The sequence below is a fragment of the Camarhynchus parvulus genome, chromosome 3 (assembly GCF_901933205.1).
Source record: "Camarhynchus parvulus chromosome 3, STF_HiC, whole genome shotgun sequence".
NCBI classification, from domain to species: Eukaryota; Metazoa; Chordata; class Aves; order Passeriformes; family Thraupidae; genus Camarhynchus; species Camarhynchus parvulus.
The window spans coordinates 30,530,313-30,550,582 of record NC_044573.1 but is presented as its reverse complement, the minus strand read 5'-3'; the positions used below and the strand labels follow the sequence as shown (position 1 = coordinate 30,550,582).

At 60.7% G+C, this 20,270-nt stretch overlaps 1 protein-coding gene across 6 annotated transcripts; it reads left to right on the top strand.

Annotated features, from left to right (window-relative positions):
- Positions 1-204: 204 nt before the first annotated feature.
- On the top strand, positions 205-19,622 carry LOC115902681 (spectrin beta chain, non-erythrocytic 2-like). 6 transcript variants are annotated; one of them, XM_030946374.1, is made up of 33 exons: positions 205-759; positions 3,835-3,942; positions 5,310-5,465; positions 6,143-6,274; positions 6,399-6,590; positions 6,672-6,755; positions 6,871-6,989; positions 7,144-7,258; positions 7,526-7,609; positions 7,916-8,031; positions 8,195-8,339; positions 8,554-8,660; positions 8,781-8,859; positions 9,026-9,136; positions 9,212-9,343; positions 9,603-9,859; positions 9,977-10,100; positions 10,265-10,459; positions 10,767-10,922; positions 11,378-11,598; positions 11,895-12,072; positions 12,389-12,538; positions 12,766-13,164; positions 13,481-13,600; positions 14,735-16,234; positions 16,643-16,723; positions 16,946-17,032; positions 17,156-17,247; positions 17,461-17,546; positions 18,113-18,179; positions 18,305-18,468; positions 18,749-18,883; positions 19,083-19,622. In XM_030946374.1, the coding sequence occupies exons 1-33, from the start codon at positions 331-333 to the stop codon at positions 19,310-19,312; spliced, it is 6,351 nt and encodes a 2,116-aa protein (XP_030802234.1). In that variant the 5' UTR covers positions 205-330; the 3' UTR covers positions 19,313-19,622. The 6 variants fall into 6 exon arrangements, with proteins under 6 accessions (XP_030802234.1, XP_030802235.1, XP_030802233.1 ...); XM_030946375.1 differs by having other exon boundaries at positions 7,523-7,609; positions 8,787-8,859; XM_030946373.1 differs by having other exon boundaries at positions 7,523-7,609; positions 8,784-8,859.
- Positions 19,623-20,270: the final 648 nt, after the last annotated feature.

Here is a 20,270-nt window from a genome sequence, read left to right as displayed (position 1 = left end):
GCCCGTCCCGCCGCGGGAGGAGGGACCGGGCAGGGAGGGGACGCGCCCCGGCGGGGGCGGAGGGCCCGCCCAGGCAGCCGAGGCCGGACGGCTGCCCGCGTCTCGCCGCTCCGGCCATGGTTGCTGGGCCGCCCCCCGCCCCGCTGCCCCCCGCCGCGGGGCCGCCCCGCCGCTGAGCGCCCCCGCCCGCCCCGGGCACGGAGCCGGCGCTGCCCGGGCCATCTCCATCACCCGCTCTCCCGGGCGGCGGGGGCCCCACACGGCCGCTTCACCCCACGGTGCCCGGGCCGGGACCCCCAGTGCCCGCAGCGGGCAGCGGGGAGGGCGAGGATGTCGGGCAGCACGGCGAGGAAGGTGCAGCCCTTCACCATCAGCACCAGGCTCTCGCTGCCCAAGTGCGCTGCGGACTTCCCCGGAGACGCCTGCCCCGGCATCGCCCTCGCCTCGGCGCTGGACAGCCACCGCGGCCTCCGCCGCAGCATCAACGAGCGCATCTCCCTCTACCTGGCCCACGCCCGGGCCGGCCCCGCCGCCGCCGCGGGGCAGCCCCGCAGCCCCAGCCCCGGGCAGGACGGGGGCCCCGACGAGGACCGGCTGAACCGCAGCTCCCTAGCCCGCTCCATTAAGAAGATCACGCTGTCCAACTGGTACGGGGACGCTGGCGCGGCAGAGGCAGGGGGACACGGGGACCCTGCCCGCGCCGGCGGCGAGAGGAACCACAACAACAACAACAGCAGGACAGGGAAATCTCAGTTCAAGGTAAGCGATCCCGGTACGCTGTGCCCTGCTCTCGCCCCGTCTTCCCTGCAGTTCCCCATTCCTCGCTGCCAAGGGATGGATAGGTCCTGGGGAGGCTGCGCCCATCCCTGTTGCCTTTTGCCCGTGCCGTCCAGGTAGCAGTGTTTGCAGGGCTCCTGGGGTAGTTGTTTTTCCTGCCATGTGCCCTCCCCACGCACTTCTCTGTCCCATCAGGCTGGAGGGCAGGAAGTCTTCGCGGGTGAGCGAGATGAGCTTTCCCCGGGGCTAAGACGAGCCAGAAAAGCCCTGCCCCAGAGCCGGCTATGGAGGGCTCAGCTTTGGAGATGCCTGTGGTGATGCAGCTGAGTGCGGGGAGCTGGGAACTCACTCTCTCGTTTCCCAGAGGGGAAACGGAGGCTGGGAGAAGGGAAGTGACTCATGAAGGGCCACACAGCCAGGCAAAGCTGGGACAAGGCTAGGATCGGGACCCAGGGCTCTGGGTACCTCGCCCTCCAAGTCTGAGCGCTGGCAGGCGCAGAGGTGCGAATTCAAAGTGCCAGAGCCCAGGAGACCCCCTGTGGGTGGGATGGGGAGGAGGGCATGTCGGAGACGTCGCAGTTTCTGGCAAGAGCAGGCAGGAACTCCTTGGGATTTAACCCTGACCTGCAACAGCCGGCTTCCCGGCAGGATAGTGCTGAGGAGAGCCGCGCAGCCCACTGCCAAAGCCCTCATCTTCATTGCCAATAAAGGCCAGGCACAGCCTCGCAAGAGGTGCCGCTTCCTCCGGCACGCAGTCAGCTCCTCGCTGGGCGGCCGGAGCCTGCGCAGCCCGACGGGCATCGGCGTGAGGGCTCCCCTCTGTCATATAAGGCAGGGACACGTGCTGGCCACGGTGGTGTGGGACTCCCGGGAGCCTGCCAGGATCGGCCCCTCCTCCCCGTCCAGCGTGAGCGTGTGGCGCTGAGAGAGGTGGGCAGGCTGCAAGATGGAGCTTTGGGAGAAAGAGGGAGCTGGGGGCAGTGGAAAACCTGTGGGATGGCTGCTGGAGGAGAGGAGGGACACTATCTCCCACACAGAGCACGGTAATGCTTTTCCAAGCGTTCCCCGCAGCCCCTGGATTTGCCCTTCCCTCCTGCCCCGTAGGAATGAGGGGCTCCTCCGGGATGAGCACAGTGCTGCCTAGGAGGGTCTGGCCCCGGCTCCTCCTGTTCGTGGGAAGTCACTGGTGCCCGTTCTATGGGAATGCGGCAAGCATATGTGCCGTGTTAATTTTGCTTTTAGAGGGGGAAAGAAGTGTTTGCCGAGGCGGCAGCTGAGGCTGCTGCGCTCATTTCACGTGTGGCTTTGCTCGTGTCACCGAGCCTGGTGTCCTGCTAGGGAGCGTTTAGCACAGCACCTCATGGATGGCAGGAGGCAGGCTCAGCTCCTTCTCCCGGACTTTGGTTGCTGAGAAAGTTTGTTGTTTTGCCGGATCGAGGACCCAGCTCCAGCCAGAGGGACCGAGAAGGGGGGGTAGTCCCGGTGGAGCAGCTCTGCGGGAAGGATGAAGTCATCGTTGTGCTGGCAGCCCTGTTTTCCTGCGGCTGACGGATCGTGAGACAGGGACTTTAAATAAAGCTCCCGTGTCACCTGCAGGCTTGTCTCCCACGGCTGAGCCCTGGGGGCCAGTCTGAGACATTACTGCATAGAGCTTTCTAGGGTCTTATGCCTCACAGGCACTTCACATTTAGCTCCCTATCATTCCCTAAATATGCATCCAAACCTCTCAGCCCCATGGTCAGGCAGGGAGGTGCCCTCTCCTTCGGATACCATCCTGCTGAGTTCTCACTGTGCCTGCTGGGCTGTGATTCAGCCTTGTATCCTGACTGTTCTTCCTGCTTAGGATGGGATGCTGTGGCATGTGGCAGTGGTCTGTCCTCTGCAGCCATGGGCCAAGCTTTACAGGTCCTTGGAAAAGTCCAGTGGTGCTGTTCTCCTAGAGGCTGTAGAGCTGTTGGGCTGTTTGTAGGGCTCTGAGACTTTTTGGTGGGAGCAGCTCTATGCTGGGACCTGCCATTCATGTCAGGATTCTTCTGCAGTGCTGAAGAGATGCTGGGAAGCCATGTTCTGTTTAGGAAAGGAGTTCTGATTTTCCTAGGTTCATTTCCCTTGGACAGTGTCCTCAGTTTGGAGTGGCCTGAGCAGCAGTAGGCTGGCTCTGGCTGATCCAGCGCCCTGTTTGCAGTGGTCTCAGAGGAGGGGTTGTCAGGGCAGCACACATTGTCCACCACCCTGTTTCTGTTGCCCTGCGCCTGCTTGGATGGCTGTTAGAGAGACAGCAAGGTGGCCCCAGGAAGGGAGTGGAAGGAGGTCCCTAAGTTAGTCTGTTATATCCAACAGCCCAAGAAAAGATCCATCTGTAGAGGATGAGGCTTAATGCCCTTGGGCATGATCCAAACAATCCCACGCACCTCTCCTCCTGGGGCTGTGCTGCATCAAGGATAAGGTAATGTGGAGTTCATTGTGGACATCCTCTCTGTGCCTGGCTGCAGTTCCTGGACTTCCTTCCTCCTGCGTCTCCTGCTTCCACCCTCACCCCTGTCCTTTGGAAGCCCTTCCCTGCAAGCCAGCTGCCCCCTTAACTCATCTCCCAGCTAGGCTGAGATCAGGGATCAGCAGCTGAGAGGATTCAAGTTCATGATTTTGGAGCTAATATCATCCTGTGCCCTCATGCCTCTGCCCTGCTGTTCTGGAAGAGGGCAGGAGAGTCTCACTCTGAACATCCTTAGATGACCAGGGACCCGTGGTGATCACTAAATGGGTTTCTGCTGGCTTTGGAGTCAATTCAAGGAGAGAAAAGGGTGTTGGTGATATTGGGAGCTAAAATGGAGAAGGCAGTGAGCAAAGCAGGCTTAGGAGCTCTTGCTACTTGCTGAACACGTGGTGGGAGCTGTGGGTGCTGTTCAGAGAAGCCTGGCCTAGATGTGTAAGGAGGGACAGGCAAAAGTGCAGCCAAGCAGTGTCTGGCCCAGGGCAGAGGGAGGTGGGCGAGTGCTCCTCTGCCCCCTTGGCTGCCAGCACAGTACCAGGCTCACAGCTGTGCCTTCCTGCCTCTAGGTGTTCCTCAGGAAGGATGTGGATGCGGAGGACAAGCAGCAGGAGCCTGGGAGTGTCCAGGCCAGTGTTTTCTGCTCTCCAGTGGACAGATGTTCTCCCTTGTATGCGGTATGTGCCCCTGACCTCGACATTAGGGGGCCATGACATGCAGCTTGGAGCTGAGCAGTGAGGCTGGTCACTGGTGGTGTGCCCAGGTGTGGATGGAGCCTTGCCTCTTCCAGTGAGTGCAGGAACAAACTGGGCATGATGGGGCCAGGAATCAGCCCCCCAGGCAGCACCCAGGGGTTTTATTGCTTCCAAGGAAGCCAGATTATGGGCTCCTCAGCCATGGGTGAGTCAAGAGACTAAAGGTCACGGAGTCATAGGAGGGCCTGAGAATCTGTGTTGCTATTAAAAAAAAAAAAAGGATTCTGCAGTTCTTGTGGTTAAGTAGAACAGGCATTGGAAAGTGAGTCCCGTGCTGTCAGCAAGGCAGCACATGCCAGAGTGCTTAGAGAGCCTGAAACAGTTGCCCAAACCCCACTGCTCCACAGGCTCCTGGAAAATTGCTCCCTGGTGGGCTCAGGGGCAGCTAAGACCCTGTGGGGCAGCTCACACCCAGCCCTATCAAGGAGGAAGGGCTATCCCAGGCTAGCCCCAGGAACAATTTCTGCCTGCTGAGAGGAGGCAGCAAGGCTTGCACCTTTGGGTTCCTCCTGAAAATTCTCAGTTTCCTGTTTGCCATGAGTTAGTATGCAGTCAGATCCCTACCCTGGGCAGAAGGGTGGGAAGTAAGTGCCCGGGTGATGGTGCTGTCCCCTGGGCAGCTTGCAGCTGGGCCCAGGGCTGAGTTTGGAGAAGGGCCAGCACGTTCACTGGCTGACCTTTGCTGTCACCCCTGGCAGAGCTGGAACCCTGACAGAGGGTTTCGTCAGCGTTGGCTGCCCGCAAGGCCAAACCCCAGGGAGATGCTGTGCTCTCTGCCCCCTCCAACCACTCACCGGGGATGGGGGTCTTGGGTGCCACCAAAGGAGTGGTGGGGCTTACCAGGAACCTGCCTCGTGGCCCTCCATCCCATCCCCTGGCAGCATCCCCCTGTGTGACACCAAAGAGACACGAGTGCTCCTCGCAGGGATGCACTGCCTGAGGCTGGAGGGGCAGCAAGCACTGCATCCATCTCCAGTGTGGGTGCTGGGGCCAGTCCAGGTGCTGGGTGCCATCCCAACAGCCTGGAATGACCTAGGGAGTGACCCACTTGAGGGACAGGCCAGCAACCACCTGCTGGTGTCGCAAAAGCCACCAGTGGCCTTGGTAGAGGGAAGTGGTACCTCAGTGTGCAGGAGGAGAACCCCAAATGTGTCAGGGGAGGAGTGGAGTTAAGAATAAGGCATGCTGACCTACTTCATTTGGGTTTCTGAAATGCTCCTGGGAGGTGACAGGGAGGGCTCCCTGGGGCAGCACACTGACACTCCCCACCCCACCTCTGCTCCCCACAGCTGGCAGCACCCCCGGTGTCATCGCCCCAGAAAGAGAGCCCCAAGGGCAAGGAGTCTGCTGCAGCACCAAGATGCAGCGGGCGCAGCAGCATGGGAGCAGCCCCTCTCCTTGACCTGAGTCCTCTGATAGCCCAGTTCAACCGGGAGATGCTGCAGGTGAGGCAGCTGGGCCCTCTCGCAGGGTCTGTGTGGGAAGTGGAACAGAGGCCCACCGGCAGCCTTTCATGTGAGCTCTGGGGTGGGGTGGGGTGCGCAGCAGGGAGGGTTGAACTCCCAGCCCGAGCACAGCCATGGTTGTGGCATGAGATCATGTTTGGCTGCCTCTCCCTGGCTGTCAGCCCCAGGGAGAGGGGGTCAGCCCACACCAGGGCCCTGCTTCCTCTCTGTGTGCGCATGCTCCTCCTGTGCCCTGTTCTCCTCCTCCTCCTCTCAGACCCTGTCCCTCCCCAGCAGTGTAGGAACCGAGATGGTGGGAGGGCTGATCCATGCCATGGTGGGAAGAATGCATGGATGTTTGCACCGGGGAGCAGGGTACAGCGAGGAGAGATGCTTTGTGCACGGATGTTCTGTGCAGACTGGCCTGCTTGGGCAAGCCCAGCTTCCTCTGCTGGGCTGAGAGACGCTGGAAAGAAGTGAGGTGCTGCACACCTTCACACCCCCATTGCCACAGATGCTGTCCTCAGTGCCTGTGCTGGCCTGTTGATTCCCAGAGCTGAAAGGGTGCCCTCCAGTCCCTGTCAGAGCTGTGGGAATGTTTGGGTTTGGGCCCCCAAAGCCGTGTCCTTGAGGCTCTGGTGGAGGCCCCCAACCACGTGGCTCTTGGTGTGCTGCAGGCAGAGAGCTGGGTGCGAGGCAAGCTGCGGGACCTGAAGGACGGCTGTGACCTCCAGGACTGGGAGGAGGTGGCCCAGACCTTGCAGCGGGACATGAAGGATTTTGAGAACACCCTGATAAAGCTCAATCAGGTGGGGCCAGGCAGGGCATGGCGTGGCATGGCTCTCGTTACTCACAGCACCTGTGTGCCTGGGTTCTCTGCAGCAGAGGGTCCCTGGGAACCCCTGGTGCTGAGTGGGTCCCTTGGCCCCACAGATGGGTGAGCAGCTGATGTGGAGGGCAGGCCCCAGTGCAGAGGCCGTGCGGAGGCAGCTGCTGGCCCTGCAGGAGCAGTGGCAGCTCCTGAAGCAGATGGCTGCCAGCCAGAGCAAAGCCCTGGGCGGGCTGCGGAGTCTGCAGGACTTTAACAGGAAAGCTGAGCGGCTGGAGGCATGGATCAAGCACAAGGTTTGGGGGATGGGAAGCATGGTCTGGGGAAGGGGATAGCCTGGTTGTCCCCCCACCTTCTCACACCTTTGCCTGGCCCAGGAGGAGAAGCCCTCTCTGGCAGCCCTCCTGCAAGAAAGCCCAGATAAGATCCAGCTCACTCGCCGCATCCTTGACTTGAAGCAGGTGAGAGCTGCTGGGGGGCTGCCAGCCTGTCAGGGACCCCAAACACCTTGAGGCTTGGGCATGGCACAGGTCCTTGAGGAGGGATGCTGATGTCTTTCCTCTCTACTTGGGCCAGGAGGAGCAGCAGTTCCAGAATCTGCACAAGGAGCTGAACAGCCTGGCCCAGAAGCTGGAGAAACAAGGCAAAAACGAGAGCAGAAACGTCTCAGCCCGGCGCAAGCACCTCAACAAAGCGTGAGTGGAGGACACACGGGCTGAACAGGGCTGAGCCAGGCACCAGGAGCTGACCATCTGGGAAGCAGGACTCCCCAAACTTCCTGGCCTAGCTCTGCACAGCTCCCCAGACAGGCACAGGCTGCCATTCACCTTTCCCCTTCCACCTGCTCAGGTGGCTGCGGCTGCAGGGGACCCTGAAGGAGCACCACGAGGCTCTGCAGCTGGCCCTGGAGGTGGCCTCCTTCCTCCAGCAAGCAGATATCCTGCTCGGGGTCATCCATGCAAAGGTATCTGCACTGGAGCCAGGTTCACCCTGGTGTGTGGGGCTGTTGCACGGCCTGAATGAAACTTGGTGGGCAGCACCTTGCTCTTGTCCCCTGCATGGAAGCTCCTGTGGTCCCAGCACTCTCAGCCTGGGCTTTGGGGAGAGAATCAGGGGATGGAGAAAGGAAGACAGATTGGCAAGTGCAGCTTTGCACTGTTTCTTTCTGCTGGAGCTGGGAGCAGGGCCGTGTCCTCCTCCCACTGCTGACTGTGGCCTCTTCTTACAGCAGAGCAGCATCTGCAGTACAGGGAAGCCAGGGGAGGGCGAGCCTTGCCAGGACCGGGATGTCAGGGACATAGCCAGCCAGGTGATGGTGAGTGCAAGACTCTGCCTCGTCCTGTGAGCCCTGGGGAGCATCCTGACAGGGGGAATGTGAGCCTTCCCAGGCCAGCTCCGCCACGAGCAGCGCTGTGGGCTCTGCAGGCACCCCCCTGTGGGTGGCTGAGGCTGTGTGATGGATGGGGGAGTGTCCCCGGAGCAGACAAGGACTGGGATGGGCACTCACTGCCTCTTCTGCCCCCAGAGGGCTGGCTGTCATCACACACCCTGCCGTGGCCTTGGTGGTTCATCACTCATGAGCCCTGTCTCCATCACTTCCCTGCTGCTCTCTCTTCTCCAGATGCTGGATGTGACAGTGTCCCAGCTCCTAAACTTGCAGCCCAGCCTGGCAGCCCGAGTGACCTCAAAGCACCGAGATGTAAAGGAGAGCTGGGCACAGCTCCAGCAGGCACTGAGGTAGGGCTTAGCTGGGTCCCAGCCCTGACCTCCCAGCAGCGGAGCCAGAGGCTTGGGAAAGACCTGGGTTAGCCCCTAGCAGGCTGTCTCTGGGGCAGCAGCTCCACTCAAGGTCTCTCTTTATCCTTTGCTCCCCTGGGCTTCCCTTGCCCTCCTTTCCCAGGACAGGGAAGGCTCCAGCACAGGCAGCCAGTTCCCTGGGGGGCAGAGCTGCAGCTCCAAATGTTGAGCCTCGAGGAGATGACAGCAGTCACGGGGCTGTGGGTAAGGGAGCAACAGCCAAATGGACAAGAGGACTCAGCAGCATGGTAAGCATTGGCTTCTTCCAGGCATCTTTGGCTCCTCTGCTCCGAGAAGACAAGGGAGCCTATGGGAAAGGGGTCCAGGTGTTGGGCAGAATCCAAGCTGAGCACTCCTGGATCTGGACCCAGCAGTTATGGGAGGTGATAAGTGCCAGGCCCGGGGCAAAGCAGGCATATGCTTTGTGCTGGCCAAGGAAGAATGGGAACCTTTGTGCTGCAGGTACCAAAAGATGTGCTGGAGAAGATGGCAGAGAACAAGAAAGGAGAGGAGAGCAACCCTGGCTCCCCAGCAGTGAGACAGCCCCCTCATGGAGGGGACAACAAAAGGTACCAGCTTGTGGAGGTGGCTGTGGGAGCAGGACAGAGTCAAAGGGAAAAGGGATGGGGTTCCCCTGTGCAAGGGGGAACCTTGCAGTCCTGACTGTCCCTCTCCTCTCTCTGCTGGAGGAGTAGAGAGGCAGAGGCTGAGTGGGGGATGCGGCAGCTGGAGACCCAAGTGCAGGACGTCTGCCAGGTGGTGAACACGGTAATGTCTCCGCAAGAGTCCCCTTTCCTCCCTGCCCATCCAAGAGGAGACAGTGCTGGGGGAGGATGCACTTCCCTAACCCCCTCCTGCTGCTTGTGGGCATGCAGGCTTGTGCCCACACACCTGGTCTGGGCACTAACCCAGCATGTCTCCTGCTCTTCAACAGGCTCTGTCCCCATACAAGGAGAGTGTGGCTATGGGAATCCCCCCATGTCCAGTAGCAGGCATGGAGGCAGCACGGATGCAGCAAGAGCCCAGTGCCAGGGCTGTGCTCCTGGTGAGCCTGCTTGGATGTGAGGTGGGGGGAGGACACCAGGTGGGGCCCATCCTGACTGCCCTCCCTGCCTCCCAGGAGGGGCCAGCACGAGGGAGGCCTCCCGGGAGCCCTCAGGTGGAGGCCATGCTGCGGGAACTGGGGGAGTTGTGGGAGGACCTGCAGAGGAGGCACCAGGAGAATGGTGTGGTGCTGCAAGAAATCGATAAGGTACGTGGAGTCAGGGCTAGGGGGGGCACAGGGCGTGCTCCAATTGGAGCAGCTTGCTGGGCATCACCAAGTGAGGCTGGCACCTATGGGGCCTGGAGCTGCAGCACTGGCACCAATGTCTCTGGCCAGCCTTGGAAATGGCACACTTCTCCTGCTGTGCTGCCTGTGCCCCAGGTACCCCCAGTGGGATGCCAGCATGGCTCCTGCCTCCTCTGGGTGGCTCAGAGCCAGGCTGAGGGGTTCCCTGCTCTCCCTGAAGGCACTGAGGCTGGTGGGGGAGCTGGACCAGGCTGAGCGGTGGCTGCAGGACGTGGCTGGGTCGCTCTTGGAGCCAGCTGCCATGAGAAGCCCGACGGAGCTGCGCCAGGACCTGGAAGAAATGAGCCGGCTGGAAAAGCAGCTCCTGCTCTGTGGCCTCAAGCTGCAGGCACTGCGGGAAGAAGCAGCAGGCGAGGCGCCCACTGAGCACGAGGGGGCAAGGAAGATGCAGAGGAAAGTGGACATGGTGGAGGAGAAGTGAGTCCTGGAGGAAGGTGCCTCTTCTCTGGTGCCCAGGTTGGGTGGGGAGGAGGATGCTGTCCCTGAGGAGGTGCAGAAGCTGCCAGCACCTCTGATGAGCACCTCTCCCCGCAGGTTGGCACAGGTGCAGGCAGCCCTGCGGCACCGGGCAGCAGATCTGCGGGACTCCCTGGTGCTGTCTGAGTTCCTGCAGGACCTACAAGAGGAGGAGGCACGGAGCCAGCAGGGATCTGCAGCGGTGAGCAGCGAGGGCAAGCATCCCTTGGGATCACACAGCACCTGGGAGTGGACCAAGGGTTGATCTGTGGCTGGCCTGGGGCCCCTGTTGGGTGCTGCCCTCCAGCCCAGCTGCCTGGGGTGTCACTCCCCATCTCTTATGTCCGGTGTTTCTGCTGGCTTCAGCCAGGGAGTGGGCGTTGTGGCTCGCAGGGGTGTTTTCCCCCGCTCTCAGCCCAGGCTGAGAAGTCTCCAAGCAGTGAGGACATGAGCCGGCCCTTGGGAGAGCTGCAGGAGGCCGTGGAGATGCTGAATGATGCGGCAAAGGAGCGGGAGCGAGTCATGGAGGTGGCAGCAGAGATGGAGAACCTGGAGTGTCTGGTAGGGAACGGAGGCTGGGGGACTGGGGATGCAACCGGGTGGTTCATCTGCAGCCAGACATGCCAGCTGATTGGGACAGGGCACCCACTTCAGCTGTCCTCAGTAGGACACAGGGACATTAGGGTTCATGGGGACCGCTCTGTGCGAGGCTGGCATCCTTGTCTCTGCCGTGGCTGGCACCTGCCCTTGTGCAGCTGCATGGCAGGGTGTCCCAGGCTGGGGTGGGCTGGGACTGTGTAGCAGGCGGTAGCACAGGGGCTTCCATCCCAGGGCTGATCTCCCTCTGTGTCCCCTCCTGCCCATCCAGGTGGCAAAGATATCTGCACAGCTGAAGGCCCTTCAGTGCAGAGCCAAGGCGCTGTCTGAAGACATTGCCCTAGCAGAGAAGAGTTTCACCACGGTGAAGAGTGAGAAGGACCTGCAAGGGCTGCAGGGCTTGCTAAGCTGCCAGCAGGAGATGGAGGTGAGTCAGGGAGCACTGCCAGGGAGGTGTCCTGGCTGGCTGGGGCTGTCCCAGTGAGGCACTGGCTCCCCTCTGGGGGCCCAGGTGTTGTAAGCCTTGGCACACTGTGGCAGGGCAGGCTGGAATTTTCCAGTGCAGCTGAGACCTGCCTGCTCTGCTCCCCTCTGATAGCATGGGCCAGGCAAGGGGACAGAGCTTGCCTCAGCTCCCATGTGCCAACACACAGCTGCCAGCACCTCACTCGTCTTCCCTCTGGTGGGGAAGCGACTCACAGGGCAGGGAAGCCAGGGGAAGCCAGGCAGTTCTGTGGTCTTCCTGTGCTCCCCACTGAGGCTAGCTCTGCCCATGTAGCAGCATCCTCTCCTCTGTCCCTGCATCCCAGAATGCAGGGGAGCGCAGGCTGGGTTCAGAGGGGTTGGATGCATCCCGAACCTTTCCTGCCTTGTGATCTTTAGCATGCAGTGTCCCAGACCCTGCAAGGGCAGCTGGAAGAGCTGGAGAGGGCGGCTGCGCACTTGCAGGAGCTGTGTCCTGCTCGGCAGTGCCCCGTCAGCCGGGAGCTGCAGGAGACCCTGTGGGCCTGGGCAGGGCTGCGAGAGCTGCTGCGGGAGACCCGGCTCCGCGTGCAGCAGGCCAGCCAGCTCCGGCAGTTCTTCAAGGATTACTTAGCCATGATGTAAGTGGCAGTGAGCTGTTGGAGTTGCTTCTGTGGGGGTTGAGGGGGAACTGGTGAGAGCATGGCATTGGCAGCTATGTGGGCAGTGCTGGAGCTGCAGCCAGGTGTGACCATGGGGAGCCTGGAATGCAGGGTTGCACCACAGCTGTCTGTTGTCTCATCCTGCCCCAACAGCCTTGCCACAACCCCAGGGAGATGCTTCCAGCTATCACTGAGCATGGGAATGGCTTCCCTGGGGCCTGCAGGGCTGGAGAAGGGTTGGGTCGTTCCTCAGCCTGTCTTTTACGTGCTCACAGCTCCTGGACTGAGGACACCCGGGCTCAGATCTTTTCTGAAAGCCCAAGCAGCTCCAGTATCCCGGAGACTCCATGTGAGGAGCTGGAGAGGAGAATCGAAGAGAAACTCAAGGAGTTTGAGGCACTAGCAGCAGCAGGGCAGCAACTGGTGTCTGAGGAGCACTACCTGAGTGCAACAGTAAGGACAGGGGAAATGGAGTTGGGGGGAAATTCTCAGCACTCCCTGAAGTCCTCTGGGGACAGACCATGAAAGAAAGAGCAAGGTGTGGGTGCAGAGCCCCAGTAAGTGGGATGGGGACAGCTATGCATCCCTGGGGCTGCTCAGGGCAGGAAGGAGTTTCATCCAGTGGATCCTGAGATCTGAATTGATGTGGCTGTGACTGTATCCCACTTGCAAAAACCTCGTAACTGCTCTGTTGTGAGATGTCCTGGTAGGGCCAGTGTCCCTGGGCCAGGAGTCCTTGCAGGCTGCCCAGGATCTCTCCTCCCATCAGATAAAGGAGCGCTTGGAAGAGCTGCAGAGCATGCTGGGCTGGGTGCTGGTGCGCTGGCGAGCACAGAGGCATCAGCAGCAGGATCTGGGGAGCAGACAGGAGGACAGGAGGGAGCCGGAGAACCTCTCAAGCACATCCCCCACTGGTCAAGTGAGTACCCAGCCATGCTGAGACTGCCAGGGAGAATGACCAGCCTTGAGCTGGGGGTAGCAGAGGCACTGGATGGAGAGGGTGGTGCAGAAAGTGGGGAGGGATGTGTGCCAATACCTCTGGGAGTGTCTGGGGCTCAGGCAGGGCAAAGGGAAGGCTGTCCCGAGAAAATTCTTGGTACTCCAGCAGCCCTTCCTTCATGTTCCTTCTCTTGCCTTGCTCCCCAGGAGCAGCATGCCTCACATGTTCCACCCCATCTGGAAAGCATCCACAGCCCAGTGAAGTTCATGCCCTCCTCCCTCGTCAAGCCTGTGCAAAGATTAGAGCCAAAGCTTCCAGAGAAAGCAGCCATCTCCCCACCCACATCACCCCTCTCAGATGCCCCGTCAGGAGTGGAGCAGAGCTGGGGCGAGCCCAGCAGCAAAACAGCCCGTGATGCGGAATTCCCCAAGGAGGCTGGCACCTGGGATCCTGCTGAGACCTCCACGCTGCTACTGCCACCAAGGGGCCCCTGTGGTCTCGGGGGGACGGTCAGCCTCATCCTCAGCATTGGCAAGAAGGGAGAGAAGAAGAAGGCCCAGCTGCTGGCCAGCAGCGAGCGGCCAGGCGAGGAGGCACTGCCAGCGGTACGGGGGATGGTGGGAGGCTTTGGGAGAACCATGGGGGAGCAGCCACACAGCCAGGGCAGCTCTCTGGAGCTGTGCCCCACGCAGACTGGGAGGGCTGCAGGGTGATCCCCAAGCTGAGACCCCTCTGACCATTTCTAAGTGAGCTGCTGGGACTGTGTCTGTCTCAGGAGAGGGGCCTTTGGCCATGCTGATGCTGCGTGATGCCTTAGGGCTGAGGCCGGCTTGCGCCACCCACTTTGCCTGTGCTCCCCTGCTGCAGCTCCTTGCCCACTCTGTCCTCTCTGTGTGTGTCTCTCTCTCTCCCCTTGCTCAGCTCCCCGCCACTAAACACTCAGGCTGTAAAACCTTTTGGAAGCGTTGCCAGGGGCTTTTAGGAAACACTTGGGGTAGCTTAAAGCGAAAAAGAAAGCCACCACGCCCGCTGGTGGAAGAGGTAACGTCCTGGGGAAGGCTGCATGCTGGGCAGAGTGGCTGCATGGCGTGAACCTGCCTGCCACCAACCCTCCTGGCCAGGCCATGGTGCCTGGGTGGCAGTGGCCCGCTGGGAGAGGGAAAACCCTTCTGGTGCTGTGGGGTCCAGAGTGTGGGTGCTGGGACGTGTGAGGAGGGGCACAGGCAGGGCTTGCTGCAGTTTGGCCCCCCATTCAAGTAGTTTTGGTGGCCATGGGAGGTATGGCTAGCTGGTGGCCAGTGGGAGAGCCTCCCTGCTCCATTGCTGGGGGTCAGGAGCAGTTCTTGTGTAGCCAGCTGAAGGGGGCAAAGGTGGTTGGGGCTGTGTGAGGTGCTCATTTTGGTGGGGTGGGGATCTCATTCCGAGTTGCTTGGGTTGTAACTCTGAGGCTGGGAGTTTGGAAATTTGTAGGGGCTCACATCCATCTCTTGTTGCTCCAGAGCCTGTGCAAAAAGGTCTGTATGTGAGGAGCCCCAAGGGCAGCCAGGCTCAGTAGCCCAGGGGAGAGGGCAGGAGGACAGAGAGGCTGGAAGGCATTGAGGCAGGATGAGGGACTGCTGGGCTGCCAGGAGGGTTTTGGTAATGGGCACCATCCAGCCTAATGGATCCAGGGGGACACTGATCCAGCTCCTGCAGACTCTTGCAGCTGTGGAAGCCCGGGAGAGGGTCTGCAAGGAACAGGAGGGGAAGGGTCTGCACTCAGTCCCTCCCCTTGCATTCATTGCTTTACTGCCTGGAGCATACAGGGCTGGCAGGCATGGACTGCCGTGACTGCTGTCTCAGTAGCCACCCAAAAGTGATGGCTTGGAGGTCAGCAGTGCCAGGGAAAAGCTGTATGGCAGTCAGTCCCAGCTGTACCACACGTGGGGGACTCCATCATGGGCAGATTCCCTTGTCTGCCTCTGCCCTGCCTGCACCAGTGTGGGCGCAGCCCTCAGGGGACTGAGGTGAAGCGCTGTCATTCCCAGCACTGCATGTGCTGCTGGTGAGCATTTGTGTCTGCCTGCCCTTGCAGCCCCCTGCTTTCCCAAATGCAGCATGGAAAGGGGTCAGTTGGCACAGGGTGGTGGAAGCTCCAGCTGTGGGGACCACGCCTCTCTCCTTCTGTTTCCTCAGGTGCAGGCAGAGGCCAGGAAAACCTGCCCGGCAAAGCGGCCTCCTGCTGCTGTGCGGCGCCCTGCAGGGCCCAGCGGTGGCATGGCGGCCGTGTCCCACACGCTGCCCAAGGCCGGCGCTGGCTGCCTCTTCAACAGCCTGCAGCGGCGGGAGCAGGCCCGGGCAGAGCAGGCCCGGCTCCTGACCCTGCGGGGCATCATGGGCGACAGCTCCCTGCGGCCCACGCCCGAGGAATGCCACGGCCCCAGCAACACGTGGCCTCAGAAGTGTGGCTGGAGGAAGGGGGGGCCGGGGGCAGCTGCGGCTGGCCCTCAGCTTGGGGAGCTGCTCCTCTACGTCAGGAACCCGCTGGTGCAGGACATCGATGCCGAGTGCGGGGCGGCCCCTCAGAACCCCTGCCTCCCTCACCCCAAAATCACATGCCCCCGTGTTTCCCTGGGCTCTGTGCTCAGCCTGGAGCTGCCACGGGATGCAGTGGTCCTGGGCTGCCACCGAGGGGCTGAGGCACGGCAGCAGGAGGCAGAGGGGCAGGAACAGAGGCAGGATCAAGGGGTGAGGCCGTGGAAGCCTACAGGCACGCATGGAGTTGGATGGCAGGAAGATAGGCACAGTCCCCAGGGGCCCAGCAAGAGGCTGGGGATGTCCCCCAAGGGCGAGCAAGAAATGTGGTTCGAGGAGGTGAGCATGAAGCCCAGCTACAGCCAGCAGAGAGCACACCGTGCTGGGAAGGAGCACTGGAGCCCACAGCACCCCAGCAGCACCAGGAAAGACCTTCCGGACTTGAGGCCAAGCCGGCCGTCCTGTGTCAGCATGGGGGATGAGCTGGGACCCCGCTATCACCAGGACGACAGCCCCACTGCCTCTGGCAGGGCCAGGCACCACAGAGCTGCTTGGCTGGAGCTTGGATCATCCCCTGCCAGCACCCCGGGCAGGGCTGGAGCCATCCCCAGCCCTGCCTGCACACAGCAGCCAGCCAGCAGCTGCCAGCCCAGAGGGTCCCCGGCTTCCCCTGCCGCCCCCACCCAGCTCTCTGTCTTTGAGTGGGCTCTGGGCTCTCCACAGCCCCAGAGCCCTGCACTGAGCACTAAGGAAGTTTGCCACCCTGCCCACAGGCAGTTTGAGGAAGAGGAGGAGGAGCTGCAGGCCATCTGGGATGGGGCACACGAGCGACAGAGCTCACCAGGAAGCAGCTGTGCCAGCCACAGGACAGGCAGCAGGGCGGGCAGCTTGGCCAGCCCCAGCACCACTGCTGGCGGGCCCCTCATCCTCTCATCAGCCAACAACGTGCTAGTGGCCAAATTCACCCTTCCCACCACTGCCCAGCTGCTCCACAGCCCATCGGGAGAGCAGAGCCCCAGGGTGGTGCACAGTGGCAGTGGCAGTCCCAGTGGGCTCAGGGTTTCCCCCCACGTGGAGGAGCTGGTGCCTGCAGTCCCCTTGGATGCCTCCAGTGCTTGGGATCAGCGGAGGCATCGGCAAGAGGAGAGAGAGAGCAGCAAGGTGAGATCCACAGGCCAGGGATTCTCCTTCAGCATCAGCTAGGGGGCTGGGGAACAGCCGAGGCAGGAGCTGGGTTATCCAGTCCAGCAAACATAACCTGTATTTGGGGACTCCCTGGCTACAGTGGCCCCTTTTCAGCTGCTGGGGAAGGGCTAGATGTGGTATTTGGGGTCCCTGCAGCACACACACCCCCCACTAACCCATAGCCTCAGCAAGGTGGCACTTCACCCCTAAAGCTGACATGCAGCCCAGCCCCTGCCCAGGTGGGGAAGTTGTTCCTCATTGTCATCCCGCTCCCACTTTGGCATCACTCACCAGGGATGGGTCATATAGACCTCATGTGCACGGAGGCTGAGCTGGCACCACCAGCCCCAGAGAAGTTTTTGCTCACCTTCTGTGCCCGTGCAGGTCCTGCCTGGTAAAATGGAGTTTCAGATGATGGAGGGGACGCTGGAAAGGAAGCACGTATTGCAGACAGGAGGGAGAAAGGTACAGACATGGCTGTAGGGCTCCTTTGGGACAGGGGTGCTGGGGCATGGCAGGGGGTGGAGGGGAGCCAGGGATGTTCCTGGAACTGCCACAGCAATGCTGCTGGCCATTCTGGAAGGGCAGAGCCTCTGAGGTGCTGGGCTGCATTTTGAGTGCCATGAGACCATCTGTCTTCCTCCAAAGCTGTTGGCATCACAGCTGTCCCCTGCTTGTGTCCCACAGGCCAGCTGCCGGGCCTGGGGCCTCTTCCATGCCGTGCTGATGAGGCAGACACTGTGCTTCTACCAGGACCGCAGGGACAGCCTCAAGGTGCCCTGGGGAGATTGGGGTGACATGGGAGGGGGCTGGTGGTAGGGTGATGGCTCTGGGCCCCATGGCCAGGGAAGGCAGAGCCATCCAATCCTGCTGTCCTTGATTTCCCTTGTGCTGCAGAGCTCCGTGGTGGCCCTTCCCTTGAACCTCTCCGGGGCAGTTTGCACCCCAGATGCTGAGTACACCAAGAAGACCAACTGCTTCAGGCTTCAGTGAGTGCCCCATGCAGGGCAGTAACCACAGCCCTCCCAAGAGTGTCCCTGCTGGGGCAGACACATACCAACATCCCCAGGCAGGACCAGCTCAGTGCTTAGATGAGGATTTCCTTCCTTCTTTCTCACCTGCTTCTCTTCTTTTCTGGTCTGGTGGGGGCTGTCGTATCTGCACCCTACATTGTTCTTCCCCTCTCCTCCCTCTCCCTACAGGCTGCAGGATGGCTCTGAATACCTCCTGAGGGCCCCCACCCAGCCCCTCATGAACGAATGGGTCTCAAAGCTGCAGCAAAACTCAGGTGAGCAGCCCTGGCAGGAAAATCAGGGGCCCAGCTCTCTGTGGTTACCATGTTTGTTCAGCCCCCACTGAGCCTTTTGAAACATGGGGGGTCAGAAGAGAAGCAGCACAACATTTTACTCTGATTTATGCATCCTCCTAGCCTGCCTTGGGAACAGCAGTTCTCTGCCAGGCAGGATTTGGAGGCTTTGTTTTCACACCACATACACAGCTATAAATCAGGAATAGCACAACTGACGTCAGCAGTGCCGCAGCAGCAAAAAGCCCGTGTCAGGAAAATTATAATTGTGCCTTGGTCTTCCTCCATATCCGCTGGGCTTGGAAATGCCTTGCTTGCCCTTGAGGCAAGGAGACCTGTAATACTGAGGTCTTCCTGTTGCTGTCCCCATACCTGAGGAGTTCAAGCCCTCTATGAAATCCTAGGTTGGTTGTCAAGACCAAGAGCAGGTGCTACAGCAGGAGGTTGGAGGAGCCAGCCATGCAGCATGGGCAGTTGGGTCAGGGACTGGCTCTGTGTGACAGTCCTGTGCACTGCCACCATCCAGAGGATGTTTGCTGTGCCCCCAGGTTTCCCCAAAGTGGATTACTTCCAGGCAGCAGCACAGCGTGTCGAGGGCACTGGTGGTACTGGCAGGTGAGTAGCCAGGAGCTGGCCAGAGCTGGCTCTTGGTGTAACTCTATCCCACATTTCCCAGAGTGTGCTGCTCCAGCAGGACATCGGTGGGCCAGTCTGATTTGCTAAATCTCTGCTGCTTTCAGTTTCAGCAAGGTCTCCAGCCCTGGGACCTCCCACCTCCAGGGACATCACCAGGTCACCAGCACCAAGAGCCAGGAGATTGTGGTGTTACCCTGTGCAAGCCCACTACTGCAGAGGCCTCTGGGCAGCCAGGATGGCCCCGGTGATGGGACTGTGACAGCAGCAGGTGACTTTCCTGTCTGGCTGGGTTGCCACTGTCCCCCAGCTTCTCTCCCCAGGCCAGAGAGGTACATGGGAGACAGCTGAGGGAGGCTGAAGGCTGTTGGTCAGTCTTGAACTTGGTGCTGTCTGGGCTAGTAGTCCCAGGGCTTGGGACTTGGGGAAAGGAACATTGACTTTGCTTCCTGGGATACTGAGATAGTCATACATTTCCCTGTTCTCTTTGGGGCTACACAGGGGTGTCCTGTGATGGCCTTGCCTTGTGACATGTCTCCATTCTGATTCAGAGAATGCTCAGGGGGCTGGGCACAAGGAGCAGCAGTGGCCATCCAGGGCATCCCCCGGGCTGTGGGACAACATCTGCCCAGAGGATGACTATGGGCTGGTGGCCAACAAGAGGAGGTCCTACTCCTTCACCTCAGGTACAGTCCTGATTTCGCTGTCACAGCCAGGAGGTGGCACCACTGCCTCTGTCCCCACAGACAGCCAAGGGACAGATGCGATGCTGCTCCAGCACGCACCTGGTCCTCCATACCTGTGCCCTTGGCTGCAGCCCCATTTGGGGAGGGCTCTAGAGGGCTGCCAGGGCCTGCTCCTCGCACTGACTGCTCCTTCTTGCAGCCACCTACCAGAAGCTGAGCCCGCGGGCGGTGCCCCAGGAGGCGGCGGGGGCCGGAAGCAGTTACTCGGTCACGCTGTACATCGGGGAGCAGCCTGTGCCCCGGGCACGCTGCCACTCCTTCGTGGCCCCAACAGGGAGCCCCAGGGACGCGCGGGGGGAGAAGACCACCAGCCCCCCTCGCACCAAGAACAAATCTGTCTTCAAGAAGTTCTTTGGGAAGAAAGAGTGAGCCCCAGACAAAGGGAGAAAATGCCCTAACCTGCCTCTCATCCTCCTCTTGGGCCGCTCTGGCATGGTCTCTACTCCCAGCAGCAGTTTATGGCTCACTGCCTCCCCAGGGGCAAGGGGCTGTGCCAAGGGGCTCTGCTTCAGCCAGCCCTGGGCTGCCCTGTGCCCCAGCCACTGCAGCCCCCAGCCTCAGCCTGGCGCTGAGCACCCCTCCTGCCCAGTGCTCTCCCTGGGTGCCCCTGGCTGCCCAGGCATCCTAATGACACACAGCACAAGCAGAGGGCGGTGGACGATGGTTTTTATTAAAAGATAAATAGACACTTAGTATGGAGCTTTTTTGTCCAGCAGCATCCGTCAGCACAGGAGGAAGGGAGTTTTCTGTAAGGTGGTCCTTGCTAAGGAGTCAGGGGAGCTCCAGATGAGGAGGGCCCTGCAGTGAGGTTCAGTCCTGCTCGGGGGGAAGCCTGAGCTGTTTGGTGCCTTTCACAAGGATGCTTTGTCTCGTGCTTCCTCTGTGCCTGCACTCAGCCCAGTTAATCCCACAGGCTATCTGGGCCCCTTTTCCCTGCCCTGGGAGCTTGGCAGGGAAGTCACTACCTACAGAGTAAATACTCCTGCCTGCACAGCCCTGCCAAGCCTGCCCAGCCTTGCTCTCTCTCAGGATGGCTGCCAGCCTAGGTCACAGCAGGTGAATGCTTCCTGACACAGACAGGGGCAGGGGTGTGTGGATAGACCCCCATTCCTACAGCCCAGATATTTTTGCAGTAACTTCACCAGACCATGCCAGTTTCAACTGCCCCAGTTGCTGCCTGTACTGGGAAGGGGAAAAAGCAGCTGGTCCAACCTGCCCTGAGCCTGTACCAGACCTAGAGGGAGAAGGGGAAGTTTTCAGGGGTGTAGGCAGCAGGGCCTCTCCCTGTCAGGCTGTGAGGCTCAGCTGTGCACACCACTCGCCTCCT

What these genes read in the sequence shown, in the direction of transcription:
- LOC115902681 (XM_030946372.1), top strand. Translation starts at nt 331, where the DNA reads ATGTCGGGCAGCACGGCGAGGAAGGTGCAGCCCTTCACCATCAGCACC. An exon ending in CATGGAGGGGACAACAAAAG is followed by an intron (nt 8,661 to 8,780) that starts GTACCAGCTTGT and finishes TCTCTGCTGGAG; the next exon opens with GAGTAGAGAGGCAGAGGCTG. An exon ending in GCTGCCAGCAGGAGATGGAG is followed by an intron (nt 10,923 to 11,377) that starts GTGAGTCAGGGA and finishes TGTGATCTTTAG; the next exon opens with CATGCAGTGTCCCAGACCCT.